The sequence below is a fragment of the Oncorhynchus gorbuscha genome, linkage group LG23 (genome assembly GCF_021184085.1).
Source record: "Oncorhynchus gorbuscha isolate QuinsamMale2020 ecotype Even-year linkage group LG23, OgorEven_v1.0, whole genome shotgun sequence".
Lineage (NCBI taxonomy): Eukaryota > Metazoa > Chordata > Actinopteri > Salmoniformes > Salmonidae > Oncorhynchus > Oncorhynchus gorbuscha.
The window spans coordinates 13,483,427-13,495,926 of NC_060195.1; the positions used below are offsets into that span (position 1 = coordinate 13,483,427).

The 12,500-nt window shown below is 46.4% G+C and overlaps 1 protein-coding gene across 4 annotated transcripts in view; it reads left to right on the forward strand.

Annotated features, from left to right (window-relative positions):
• Nucleotides 1-2: 2 nt before the first annotated feature.
• The window catches only part of LOC124011498, a 109,223-nt gene continuing 96,725 nt past the window's right edge, over nt 3-12,500 (forward strand). For all 4 annotated transcript variants that reach the window (XR_006834590.1, XM_046324931.1, XM_046324930.1 and 1 more), the window contains exon 1: nt 3-1,881. Coding sequence is in view for 3 of the 4 variants with exons in the window: in XM_046324931.1 (XP_046180887.1) it covers nt 121-1,881 (1,761 nt within the window). In the remaining variant the exon portion in view is untranslated. The remainder of the gene's footprint in view (nt 1,882-12,500) is intronic.

Here is a 12,500-nt window from a genome sequence, read left to right on the forward strand (position 1 = left end):
TGGTAGCTGACTGAGCTGATAGCTGACGGAGCTGATAGCTGACTGAGCTGGTAGCTGACGGAGCTGATAGCCGACAGAGCTGATAACTGACAGAGCTGTAGTAGGATGAGATGAGAGAGGATGGAACACATGGACAGCCCCGCCTCCCAAAGCAGCGACCCCAACGGGTTCGTCAATAAAGTCTTCAAAGTGTCTCTGGATGTGCAGAATGAAACTGGCACCGTATCTATCCAGGAGACTGGGAAGGGAGAGGGTCATGGAGAAGGTCCGGGGCCAGGCCAAGCCCAGAGAGAGTGGCAGGAGGCTGGGGATAGACAGGCAGACACCCAGGCACCCCCTCAGACACCTGGAAAGGAGCGCCCGGAGGTCAACCGTAGAACAAGAGCGACTGGGGGCATCTGGAAGATCTTGACCCGGCGTAGAGTGGCCTCAGAGCTGGATAACAGAAGACCTCACTCCATGATCCTCCCTGGAGAGGAGGCGTTCATCCCTAAACTGTCCTTTGCTGACAAGGTCCGCTCCATCAAGAAGCTCCGCTCTCCGGGTGTCTTCAAGGGGAGGGTGGGTAAGATGTCTGGGTCCAGCACTAAGTTCAGAGATGGAGAGACGGAGGACGACTCGTTCTGCCGGGACTTCCTCCCCTCGCCCGGCCTGCACCCCTGTAGGAGCACACTCCGCCACCGTGCAAAGAGGCATTCATATGCCGGACACACCGCCGAGTTCGACTGCTCATTTGAGGACATGGATCTGACAGCTACCCTGAACAGACACCATCTTCACTCACTAGTGGAGCCTCTTACCCAGAACGGCTCTAAGCCCACAGAGAGAATCTCCTGCTCCAAGAGACCTCAGGTCCAGGCGCAGGCGCAGGCCAACCAATCCTCTAACTGTAACAGTACATCAGCAGGAGTGTGTGAGGAGCAGAGTGTGAGGGGCGGCCCCAAGGTCCCGCTGGGTGGGAGGAGATCTAAGAGAGCTGACGTGTGGAGTTACCTGAGGAGGATCTCTGTCCTGGGGAAGGGGAACCCGGCCTACTCAGAGAGGAGTTTTGACTCAGAGCTCCACACACTGGACAAGACCATGGACTCTGACTACGGCTCGGTGGACTTCGAGAGCGTCAGGGACTTTCAACCAGCGGCTCCAAAGCACTCTGACAGCAAAGGCGGACATTTTGGGGGTCTGATTAAGTTCTTCAGCAATGTTGCGGAGACGGCTAGAAAATGGCGGACATCTTCTCGCTCCTTCTCTCCTCCAGAGGAGGGAGGGGAGCGGTCGCTGCTGGGCTCCCCCAGAGCAGGGCAGCATCTGGGGGACTACGTCCACAGTGTGTCCCTGACCCTCCGCAGTGAAGACCACCCAGAGTGTCCCCCAACACCCACCTCACCCCTGACCCCTCACTCCCCTCGCTCCCCTCCCTGTGACCCTGCCTCACCCCCTCCTCTAATAGGCAGACGGTCTCCTCAGGTGATGCTGAAGGCCTGGAGGGTGAGTCCGGACTCATCAAGCGTTAACGGCCTGGTGTGTGTGAGCTCATTGGAGACGGACAGACAGATGGACAGACAGACAGAGAGACAGACACGGCACACGTCTGTAGCCACAGTAGAGAATCACGAGCCACACTCAAGGCTGGAGAGAGAGACTCAGAAAGAGAGAGAGACAGAGGTAGACAGAGATCCCTTAGAATGTCTGTCTACAGTGGAAGAGAGAGAAAGCGAGGGAGGGGGGGGAGGAGAGGGACACTCAGGAAATTACCTGGATTCCAAGGATGCTCTAACTGTCTCGGAGCAGACACACCTTCCAAACGGCCAATCAGAGTTACGGGAAGGAGAGTTCGTAGCCACTAGGGAACCAGCAGGAAACTGCCACCTAGAAGTATTTAAGGTGAGTATGTTGATGATAAACTGTTGTATGTTCAAAACCCCTTATCTAAAAAACTTGTAAACTTCTGGCAAACAATTCTGGGAAACTTGTGGCGAACATGAAAATGCAAATGAGATCCGGTTTTTGGTTACTGTGTGTTAACAACATTGAAATGTTGTATCTTCATAAACCCAATCACATATAACTTTAAATTAACTTTCAATTAACTTTAAACTAACTTTCTTCTCACAGGGAGAACGAAACATGCTAAATATACTAAACAACATTCAATATCTTAAAATATACAAATAAATCCAAATTTGCTAATGAAGAAACGAGCAAAGACGGGATCTTTCCCAAATAAAGAGTTTATTTAATATGTTTATGTAGCTACAATGTGAACACTATGGAGATGTTAGGATGTTTAAAGGGGCAACACAGAATTTACATGAGCCAAGTGATAATTCAGCAATAGCTTTCAACCAATGGATGTTTAAAAGATCATTAACAAAATGTAGATAATTAAGACAACAACAACTAAATCAAGCCCAGTTCACAACTATTGCCTTTTTGAGTGAACTTTGGAGATGACGGTCTATGGAAGTCCTTCGTCCAAAGCTTGTTGAATGCATGAACTGAAACAATCAGAAAACACAAAACAAAATCAACATTAGCATACTGAAAACATTTTAGATTTTAGTATCTTAAAAGGTAGATTCAGCGGCTGGACCCAGCGGGTTTGGCTTTGGAAAAACTGGGTCAGCTGTTACAAAGTTGCCTTGGTGGCTATGCATGTTGCTATGCATGTTACTATGCATGTTGCTGTGCGTGTTGCTATGCGTGTTGCTACGTGTGTTTCTATGCGTGTTGCTATGCGTGTTGCTATGCGTGTTGCTATGCGTGTTTCTATGCATGTTGCTATGCATGTTGCTATGCGTGTTTCTATGCATGTTGCTATGCGTGTTTCTATGCGTGTTTCTATGCATGTTGCGATGCTTCTCACTGAAACTGGCCTTCTATATATTTTTCAGCAGGGAAACAACGTTTCTGCCTTGTATAATTGCTTAATAAACAAACGATGTAGTTAGCATAAACTGGGACTTAGGCCTACTAAATCTATGTTTTAATGTGTGGCCAACTGTTCCTAGAGAGCCACAGTATACAAGATTTTTCTTCAACTAGTTATGATATTCCATCCAGACTGGGGACTTCATCATTGTCTACTAGTTGTCTCATCTTCCTGAATTGGGTATATATGGCCTGGGTGGAAGAAAAGCATATAATTGAGCTTTGCCTAATTCAAAAATGAATTATTGTTAACTTACATCTCAAAGCAAGAAGTCTTGTTGACCTGGTGCACATGTTTCCTCAGTTCGACTGAAGGCCTCGATCTGTCATGTTGCCCTGTAACTGATTACTTCTAGAGAGAGAGACGGAAAAACACACATGAACAAGATGCGCTAGCCAATAGTTTAACACAACTAAATATCTCATTGTTACAAAGGATGACTGTATGGGTTACATTTATGAGAATAATAAAATACTATTGAACAGTGACACTAGCATATTGAAATACGTATTGGTATTAAAGACAGCAACGTATTCACCAGAAAATACAGTATAAGTGTTTAGGTAAATCCTTAGTTAGCTAGCTAGCTATCACATTAATTGTGCAAAAATATGATAGCTAACGATAGCTAGCTAGCTAAGTGCTAGCCAAGTGTTAGCTAGTCAATGGCACAGACAGATTGAAACTGGTATCAATACAATGTGTTCACTCTATTCCCATTGGGACAGGAAAAGGTGCAAAGCTCGCTCACCATAAACAAATCTTAGTTTTATTAGTCAAGTTTAAAATATTGACGTGTTGGCCTTTAATGGCCTTCTTCAGCATAATCACTTAGGAAATGGGAAAGTTCACATGGGGCATGGGGAAGACAATTAGGGACAAAGCTCTCTTCAGCTGGTGGTGCTAATGAGAGAGTGTTTGGTAACCGTACAGGTTGGAGGTCAGGGCGTGGGGTACTATGGTCAATGTCTCCACCTAGTGATAAAGTCCAAAACTGAAACCAGTAAAAAAAACTATTGAAAAGTGAGAAGCTTTTTTCAATTACAGTAGGTGTAATTGTTATACAACCAATACTATATGATGCGTGTTGAATATGTTTGTTATTGCAAAAATAAACAACAGGGCTAACAACAAAAACCAAAAACACCAACAGCTATGGCAAAGAGGTCTAATAACTGGTTTGGTAAGCTCCCTCCATGTGTAAACAAGAAGTACAAATGGGAAGGGGGTTCCCTGGATCAACAAATTGTTTTTTTGTCAACAAACACAACACGTCAAATCAAATCCAATCAAATGTATTTATAAAGCCCTTTGCACATCAGCTGATATCTCAAAGTGCTGTACAGAAACCCAGCCTAAAACCCCAAAACAGCAAGCAATGCAGGTGTAGAAGCACGGTGGCTAGGAAAAACTCCCTAGAAAGGCCAAAACCTAGGAAGAAACCTAGAGAGGAACCAGGCTATGAGAGGTGGCCAGTCCCCTTCTGGCTGTGCCGGGTGGAGATTATAACAGAACATGGCCAAGATGTTCAAATATTCATAAATGACCAGCATGGTCAAATAATAACAATCACAGTAGTTGTCGAGTGTGCAGCAAGTCAGCACCTCAGGAGTAAATGTCAGTTGGCTTTTCATAACCGATCCTTCAGAGTATCTCTACCACTCCTGCTGTCTCCAGAGTGTTGAAAACAGCAGGTCTGGGACAGGTAGCACGTCCGGTGAACAGGTCAGGATTCCACAGCCACAGGCAGAACAGTTGAAACTGGAGCAGCAGCATGGACAGGTGGACTGGGGACAGCAAGGAGTTGTCAGGTAGTCCTGAGGCATGGTCCTAGGGCTCAGGTCCTCAGAGAGAGAGAAAGAAAGAGAGAAAGAGAGAATTAGAGAGAGCATACTTAAATTCACACAGGACACCAGATAAGACAGGAGAAGTACTCCAGATATAACAAACTGACCCTAGCCCCCCGACACATAAACTACTGTGCATAAATACTGGAGACTGAGACAGGAGGGGTCAGGAGACACTGTGGCCCCATCCGATGATACCCCCGGACAGGGCCAAACAGGAAGATATAACCCCACCCACTTTGCCAAAGCACAGCCCCCACACCACTAGAGGGATATCTTCAACCACCAACTTACCATCCTGAGACAAGGCCGAGTATAGCCCACAAAGATCTCCGCCATGGCACAATCCGGGGGGGCGCCAACTCAGACAGGACAACATTGTTTGTTTTTACTGACTTGTTCAATTCCAAAATAAAATAACTCTTATCATTCTATCCCATAATACATTCCATTGTTAACTAGCCATCAATTAGTTAATGTCATTTTAACATGTATTAGGAAGTTTATTAATAAGTTAGATACTCACCGGACAACTTTTGTAGGTAGCTAGCTTGGTTTAAATTTTTCCAACAAATTTTATAATCACCTTGATTGCTCATCAACAGTTACTTGTCTTGGAATTCATGTGTTCACTCGAAACGGCTTCCGTTAAACATGATTGCCACTACTGGCAATAAATATGACTGTTGCCAAAGGTTTGCCGCAGGTTCATCACAAGTGGCAAACATTTGCAAACTTCTGGCAACATTTTGTGACACTCTATTTTGTCTGCAGCGAATTTTCCACAAACACTTTTATAAGGGACTGCGAATACATCCATTCAGCCGATAAGGAATTCAAATAGTTGTAAATTCCTTGTAATCTGTGCCTGGTAATGATTACATTATGTGTTATTGTAAATCATCGCCTCATTTGAATCAGTCCCATCAAATCAATTATTCCTTTTACGTCATTATCAGATCCTGTGATCATGTAACTATTTCATAACTATTACATGACAACATTGTCTCATTGTTTAACCTTTTTAACCTTCATCATTCTTTTGCTTTTGAAAAACTACAGCAATCATCTAAATACTTCATGTAAGTCTCACAACAGTTACTTGAACTGTACAACATTGAATAAGTAGACTATATGTCTGTTACTGAGGCAGAGGGTGTGTCTGTTACTGAGGCAGAGGGTGTGTCTGTTACTGAGGCAGAGGGTGTGTCTGTTACTGAGGCAGAGGGTGTGTCTGTTACTGAGGCAGAGGGTGTGTCTTTTACTGAGGCAGAGGGTGTGTCTGTTACTGAGGCAGAGGGTGTGTCTGTTACAGAGGCAGAGGGTGTGTCTGTTACTGAGGCAGAGGGTGTGTCTGTTACTGAGGCAGAGGGTGTCTGTTACAGAGGCAGAGGGTGTGTCTGTTACTGAGGCAGAGGGTGTGTCTGTTACTGAGGCAGAGGGTGTGTCTGTTACTGAGGCAGAGGGTGTGTCTGTTACTGAGGCAGAGGGTGTGTCTGTTACAGAGGCAGAGGGTGTGTCTGTTACAGAGGGTGTCTGTTACTGAGGCAGAAGTTGTGTCTGTTACTGAGGCAGAGGGTGTGTCTGTTACAGAGGCAGAGGGTGTGTCTGTTACAGAGGGTGTCTGTTACTGAGGCAGAAGTTGTGTCTGTTACTGAGGCAGAGGGTGTGTCTGTTACAGAGGCAGAGGGTGTGTCTGGTACAGAGGGTGTGTCTGTTGCTGAGGGTGTCTGTTACTGAGGCAGAGGGTGTGTCTGTTACTGAGGCAGAGGGTGTGTCTGTTACAGAGGCAGAGGGTGTGTCTGTTACTGAGGCAGAGGGTGTGTCTGTTACTGAGGCAGAGGGTGTCTGTTACAGAGGCAGAGGGTGTGTCTGTTACTGAGGCAGAGGGTGTGTCTGTTACTGAGGCAGAGGGTGTGTCTGTTACAGAGGCAGAGGGTGTGTCTGTTACTGAGGCAGAGGGTGTGTCTGTTACTGAGGCAGAGGGTGTCTGTTACAGAGGCAGAGGGTGTGTCTGTTACTGAGGCAGAGGGTGTGTCTGTTACAGAGGCAGAGGGTGTGTCTTTGGATAAAAGCGTCTGCTAAATGGCATATATATTATATTATTATATTATATTATTATGTTACAGAGGGTGTGTCTGTTACAGAGGGTGTCTGTTACAGAGGGTGTGTCTGTTACAGTGGCAGAGGGTGTCTGTTACAGTGGCAGAGGGTGTCTGTTACAGTGGCAGAGGGTGTCTGTTACAGAGGGTGTGTCTGTTACAGAGGGTGTCTGTTACAGTGGCAGAGGGTGTCTGTTACAGTGGCAGAGGGTGTCTGTTACAGTGGCAGAGGGTGTCTGTTACTGAGGCAGAGGGTGTGTCTGTTACTGAGGCAGAGGGTGTGTCTGTTACAGAGGCAGAGGGTGTGTCTGGTACAGAGGGTGTCTGTTACAGAGGCAGAGGGTGTCTGTTACAGAGGGTGTCTGTTACAGTGGCAGAGGGTGTGTCTGGTACAGAGGGTGTGTCTGTTGCTGAGGGTGTCTGTTACAGAGGCAGAGGGTGTGTCTGTTACAGAGGCAGAGGGTGTCTGTTACAGAGGGTGTGTCTGTTGCTGAGGGTGTCTGTTACAGAGGGTGTCTGTTACAGAGGGTGTATCTGTTACAGAGGGTGTGTCTGTTACAGAGGCAGGGGGTGTGTCTGTTACAGAGGGTGTCTGTTACAGAGGGTGTGTCTGTTACAGAGGCAGAGAGTATAGAGGGTGTGTCTGTTACAGAGGGTGTAGAGGGTGTGTCTGTTACAGAGGGTGTGTCTGTTACAGAGGGTGTAGAGGGTGTGTCTGTTACAGAGGGTGTGTCTGTTACAGAGGGTGTATTGTGGGTATTCTTTTGCCCCATCTGTTGGCCAGAAGAGGAAGTAGAGTCAGATGTTTCTGTGTGGAGAGTGTAGAGTCAGATATGTCTGTGTGGAGAGTGTAGAGTCAGATGTTTCTGTGTGGAGAGTGTAGAGTCAGATGTTTCTGTGTGGAGAGTGTAGAGTCAGATGTTTCTGTGTGGAGAGTGTAGAGTCAGATGTTTCTGTGTGGAGAGTGTAGAGTCAGATGTTTCTGTGTGGAGAGTGTAGAGTCAGATGTTTCTGTGTGGAGAGTGTAGAGTCAGATGTTTCTGTGTGGAGAGTGTAGAGTCAGATGTTTCTGTGTGGAGAGTGTAGAGTCAGATGTTTCTGTGTGGAGAGTGTAGAGTCAGATGTTTCTGTGTGGAGAGTGTAGAGTCAGATGTTTCTGTGTGGAGAGTGTAGAGTCAGATGTTTCTGTGTGGAGAGTGTAGAGTCAGATGTTTCTGTGTGGAGAGTGTAGAGTCAGATGTTTCTGTGTGGAGAGTGTAGAGTCAGATGTTTCTGTGTGGAGAGTGTAGAGTCAGATGTTTCTGTGTGGAGAGTGTAGAGTCAGATGTTTCTGTGTGGAGAGTGTAGAGTCAGATGTTTCTGTGTGGAGAGTGTAGAGTCAGATGTTTCTGTGTGGAGAGTGTAGAGTCAGATGTTTCTGTGTGGAGAGTGTAGAGTCAGATGTTTCTGTGTGGAGAGTGTAGAGTCAGATGTTTCTGTGTGGAGAGTGTAGAGTCAGATGTTTCTGTGTGGAGAGTGTAGAGTCAGATGTTTCTGTGTGGAGAGTGTAGAGTCAGATGTTTCTGTGTGGAGAGTGTAGAGTCAGATGTTTCTGTGTGGAGAGTGTAGAGTCAGATGTTTCTGTGTGGAGAGTGTAGAGTCAGATGTTTCTGTGTGGAGAGTGTAGAGTCAGATGTTTCTGTGTGGAGAGTGTAGAGTCAGATGTTTCTGTGTGGAGAGTGTAGAGTCAGATGTTTCTGTGTGGAGAGTGTAGAGTCAGATGTTTCTGTGTGGAGAGTGTAGAGTCAGATGTTTCTGTGTGGAGAGTGTAGAGTCAGATGTTTCTGTGTGGAGAGTGTAGAGTCAGATGTTTCTGTGTGGAGAGTGTAGAGTCAGATGTTTCTGTGTGGAGAGTGTAGAGTCAGATGTTTCTGTGTGGAGAGTGTAGAGTCAGATGTTTCTGTGTGGAGAGTGTAGAGTCAGATGTTTCTGTGTGGAGAGTGTAGAGTCAGATGTTTCTGTGTGGAGAGTGTAGAGTCAGATGTTTCTGTGTGGAGAGTGTAGAGTCAGATGTTTCTGTGTGGAGAGTGTAGAGTCAGATGTTTCTGTGTGGAGAGTGTAGAGTCAGATATGTCTGTGTGGAGAGTGTAGAGTCAGATGTTTCTGTGTGGAGAGTGTAGAGTCAGATGTTTCTGTGTGGAGAGTGTAGAGTCAGATGTTTCTGTGTGGAGAGTGTAGAGTCAGATGTTTCTGTGTGGAGAGTGTAGAGTCAGATGTTTCTGTGTGGAGAGTGTAGAGTCAGATGTTTCTGTGTGGAGAGTGTAGAGTCAGATGTTTCTGTGTGGAGAGTGTAGAGTCAGATGTTTCTGTGTGGAGAGTGTAGAGTCAGATGTTTCTGTGTGGAGAGTGTAGAGTCAGATGTTTCTGTGTGGAGAGTGTAGAGTCAGATGTTTCTGTGTGGAGAGTGTAGAGTCAGATGTGTCTGTGTGGAGAGTGTAGAGTCAGATGTTTCTGTGTGGAGAGTGTAGAGTCAGATGTTTCTGTGTGGAGAGTGTAGAGTCAGATGTTTCTGTGTGGAGAGTGTAGAGTCAGATGTTTCTGTGTGGAGAGTGTTCGTTCGACAACAGTAGTCTGTCTTTCCTGCCTCTTCCTGTCTCCTCCACACAGAAACACACCTGGAAATCTGGTCCTAAAAAACACAGGAATCTAGTTCTGAAAGTCCATTCCTCACGGCTCCCTTAGACATTCCAGATATGTATTCTATTCAAACCCATTCCTCACGGCTCCCTTAGACATTCCAGATATGTATTCTATTCAAACCCATTCCTCGCAGCTCCCTTAGACATTCCAGATATGTAATTCTATTCAAACCCATTCCTCACGGCTCCCTTAGACATTCCAGATATGTATTCTATTCAAACCCATTCCTCACGGCTCCCTTAGACATTCCAGATATGTAATTCTATTCCAGCTCCAGAGCACCTGGCTCAGCTGGTCAACTCATTTTCCAGTCGTCCGTTAGTAAAATCAGGAGTTGTAGTGCAAATATGTGCAACGGAAAACAGTGTGTGTGTGTGTGTGTGTGTGTGTGTGTGTGTGTGTGTGTGTGTGTGTGTGTGTGTGTGTGTGTGTGTGTGTGTGTGTGTGTGTGTGTGTGTGTGTGTGTGTGTGTGTGTGTGTGTGTGTGTGTGTGTGTGTGAAACTGCCCACACTCTAACTGCAGCTACACACACACCTCCCTCCCCCCACACCGTGTTCAGATTTCTCATCTGATCTCCCCTCTGGTCTCTCTCTCACAGCAAGTCAGGACATGTCAGTCCCTCCTGTACTGCACTGGGCTTGGTCTAACAGTGGATTCTCCTGTAGAGTAATACTGGGCTTGGTCTAACAGTGGATTCTCCTGTAGAGTAATACTGGGCTTGGTCTAACAGTGGATTCTCCTGTAGAGTAATACTGGGCTTGGTCTAACAGTGGATTCTCCTGTAGAGTAATACTGGGCTTGGTCTAACAGTGGATTCTCCTGTAGAGTAATGCTGAGCTTGGTCTAATAGTGGATTCTCCTATAGAGTAATACTGGGCTTGGTCTAACAGTGGATTCTCCTGTAGAGTAATACTGGGCCTGGTCTAATAGTGGATTCTCCTGTAGAGTAATACTGGGCTTGGTCTAACAGTGGATTCTCCTGTAGAGTAATACTGGGCTTGGTCTAACAGTGGATTCTCCTGTAGAGTAATACTGGGCTTGGTCTAACAGTGCATTCTCCTGTAGAGTAATACTGGGCTTGGTCTAACAGTGGATTCTCCTGTAGAGTAATACTGGGCTTGGTCTAACAGTGCATTCTCCTGTAGAGTAATACTGGGCTTGGTCTAACAGTGGATTCTCCTGTAGAGTAATACTGGGCTTGGTCTAACAGTGCATTCTCCTGTAGAGTAATACTGGGCTTGGTCTAACAGTGCATTCTCCTGTAGAGTAATACTGGGCTTGGTCTAACAGTGGATTCTCCTGTAGAGTAATACTGGGCTTGGTCTAACAGTGCATTCTCCTGTAGAGTAATACTGGGCTTGGTCTAACAGTGGATTCTCCTGTAGAGTAATACTGAGCTTGGTCTAACAGTGGATTCTCCTGTAGAGTAATACTGGGCTTGGTCTAACAGTGAATTATCCTTTAGAGTAATACTGGGCTTGGTCTAACAGTGGATTCTCCTGTAGAGTAATACTGAGCTTGGTCTAACAGTGGATTCTCCTGTAGAGTAATACTGGGCTTGGTCTAACAGTGAATTATCCTTTAGAGTAATACTGGGCTTGGTCTAACAGTGGATTCTCCTGTAGAGTAATACTGGGCCTGGTCTAACAGTGGATTCTCCTCTAAGGAAAATAAAATGGAAACTAACTATGGAAATCAGGGCTGTGAATGGAGTTAGATGGAAATGTTTTATATAACCAGATTGATGGATTGATTGATTGCTCAATTGATGGATTTATTGATTAATTAATTGATTGATTGATTAGGGAACTCTATCAGGCAGTGTTTTGAAGAGACCCATGTCAGTCCAGTCCTGTTCTTGTCCAGTGAAGACCCCTGATCCTCCCAAGCGCCCCCGCCCCCCGTCCCGCCTCAGCCCTGGTCGACCTCCGAGTCTGCAGTCCCTTCCCAGAGGGCTGTGTGTTTGCCGTTATCCAGCAGGCCAAGGGGGGCTCTCTGTGCCGGCACAGACGCAGGCCTGGTCCCATGATGCACCTCTCTCCGGGGCAGAGACGGACAGGCGGTCTGGCCAGGCCTTGCTCTGTCATAGAGCCCTCCGTTACCATGGAGATACACCCTGGGCAGAGTCACAGAGTAAGACCTCACACACACACACACACACACACACACACACACACACACACACACACACACACACACACACACACACACACACACACACACACACACACACACACACACACACACACACACACACACACACACACACACACACACACACACACACCCTATCCCACTGCTGAGAGAATGAAAGTGGGAGTGTGTGTGGAGACTGACCAGTAGTCTCTGCCAACTTTCAGTTAAATATAGGCTGTAGTCCTAATGAATCAACCATACCACGCACTCTATTTATACACTCATACTCTACAACAATGCTGCACGCTCTGGCCCATTTCTACAAGTCTGTATTCATACATCTGCCTTTCCTTTAGCTGCTCTTCCTCTGCTCTCTCTCTCTGTCTCCCTCTCTCTCTCTCTCTCTCTCTCTCTCTCTCTCTCTCTCTCTCTCTCTCTCTCTCTCTCTCTCTCTCTCTCTCTCTCTCTCTCCCTCTCCTCTCTCTCTCTCTCTCTCTCTCTCTCTCTCTCTCTCTCTCTCTCTCTCTCTCTCTCTCTCTCTCTCTCTCTCTCTCTCTCTCTCTCTCTCTCTCTCTCTCTCTCTCCCTGTCTCTGTCTCTGTCTCTCTCTCTCTCTCTCTCTCTCTCTCTCTCTCTCTCTCTCTCTCTCTCTCTCTCTCTCTCTCTCTCTGTCTCTCTCTCTCTCTGTCTGTCTCTCTCTCTCTGTCTGTCTCTCTCTCTCTCTCTGTCTCCCTGTCTCTCTCTCTCTCTCTCTCTCTCTCTGTCTCTCTCTCTCTGTCTCTCTCTCTCCACTCTCACTTTCTCACT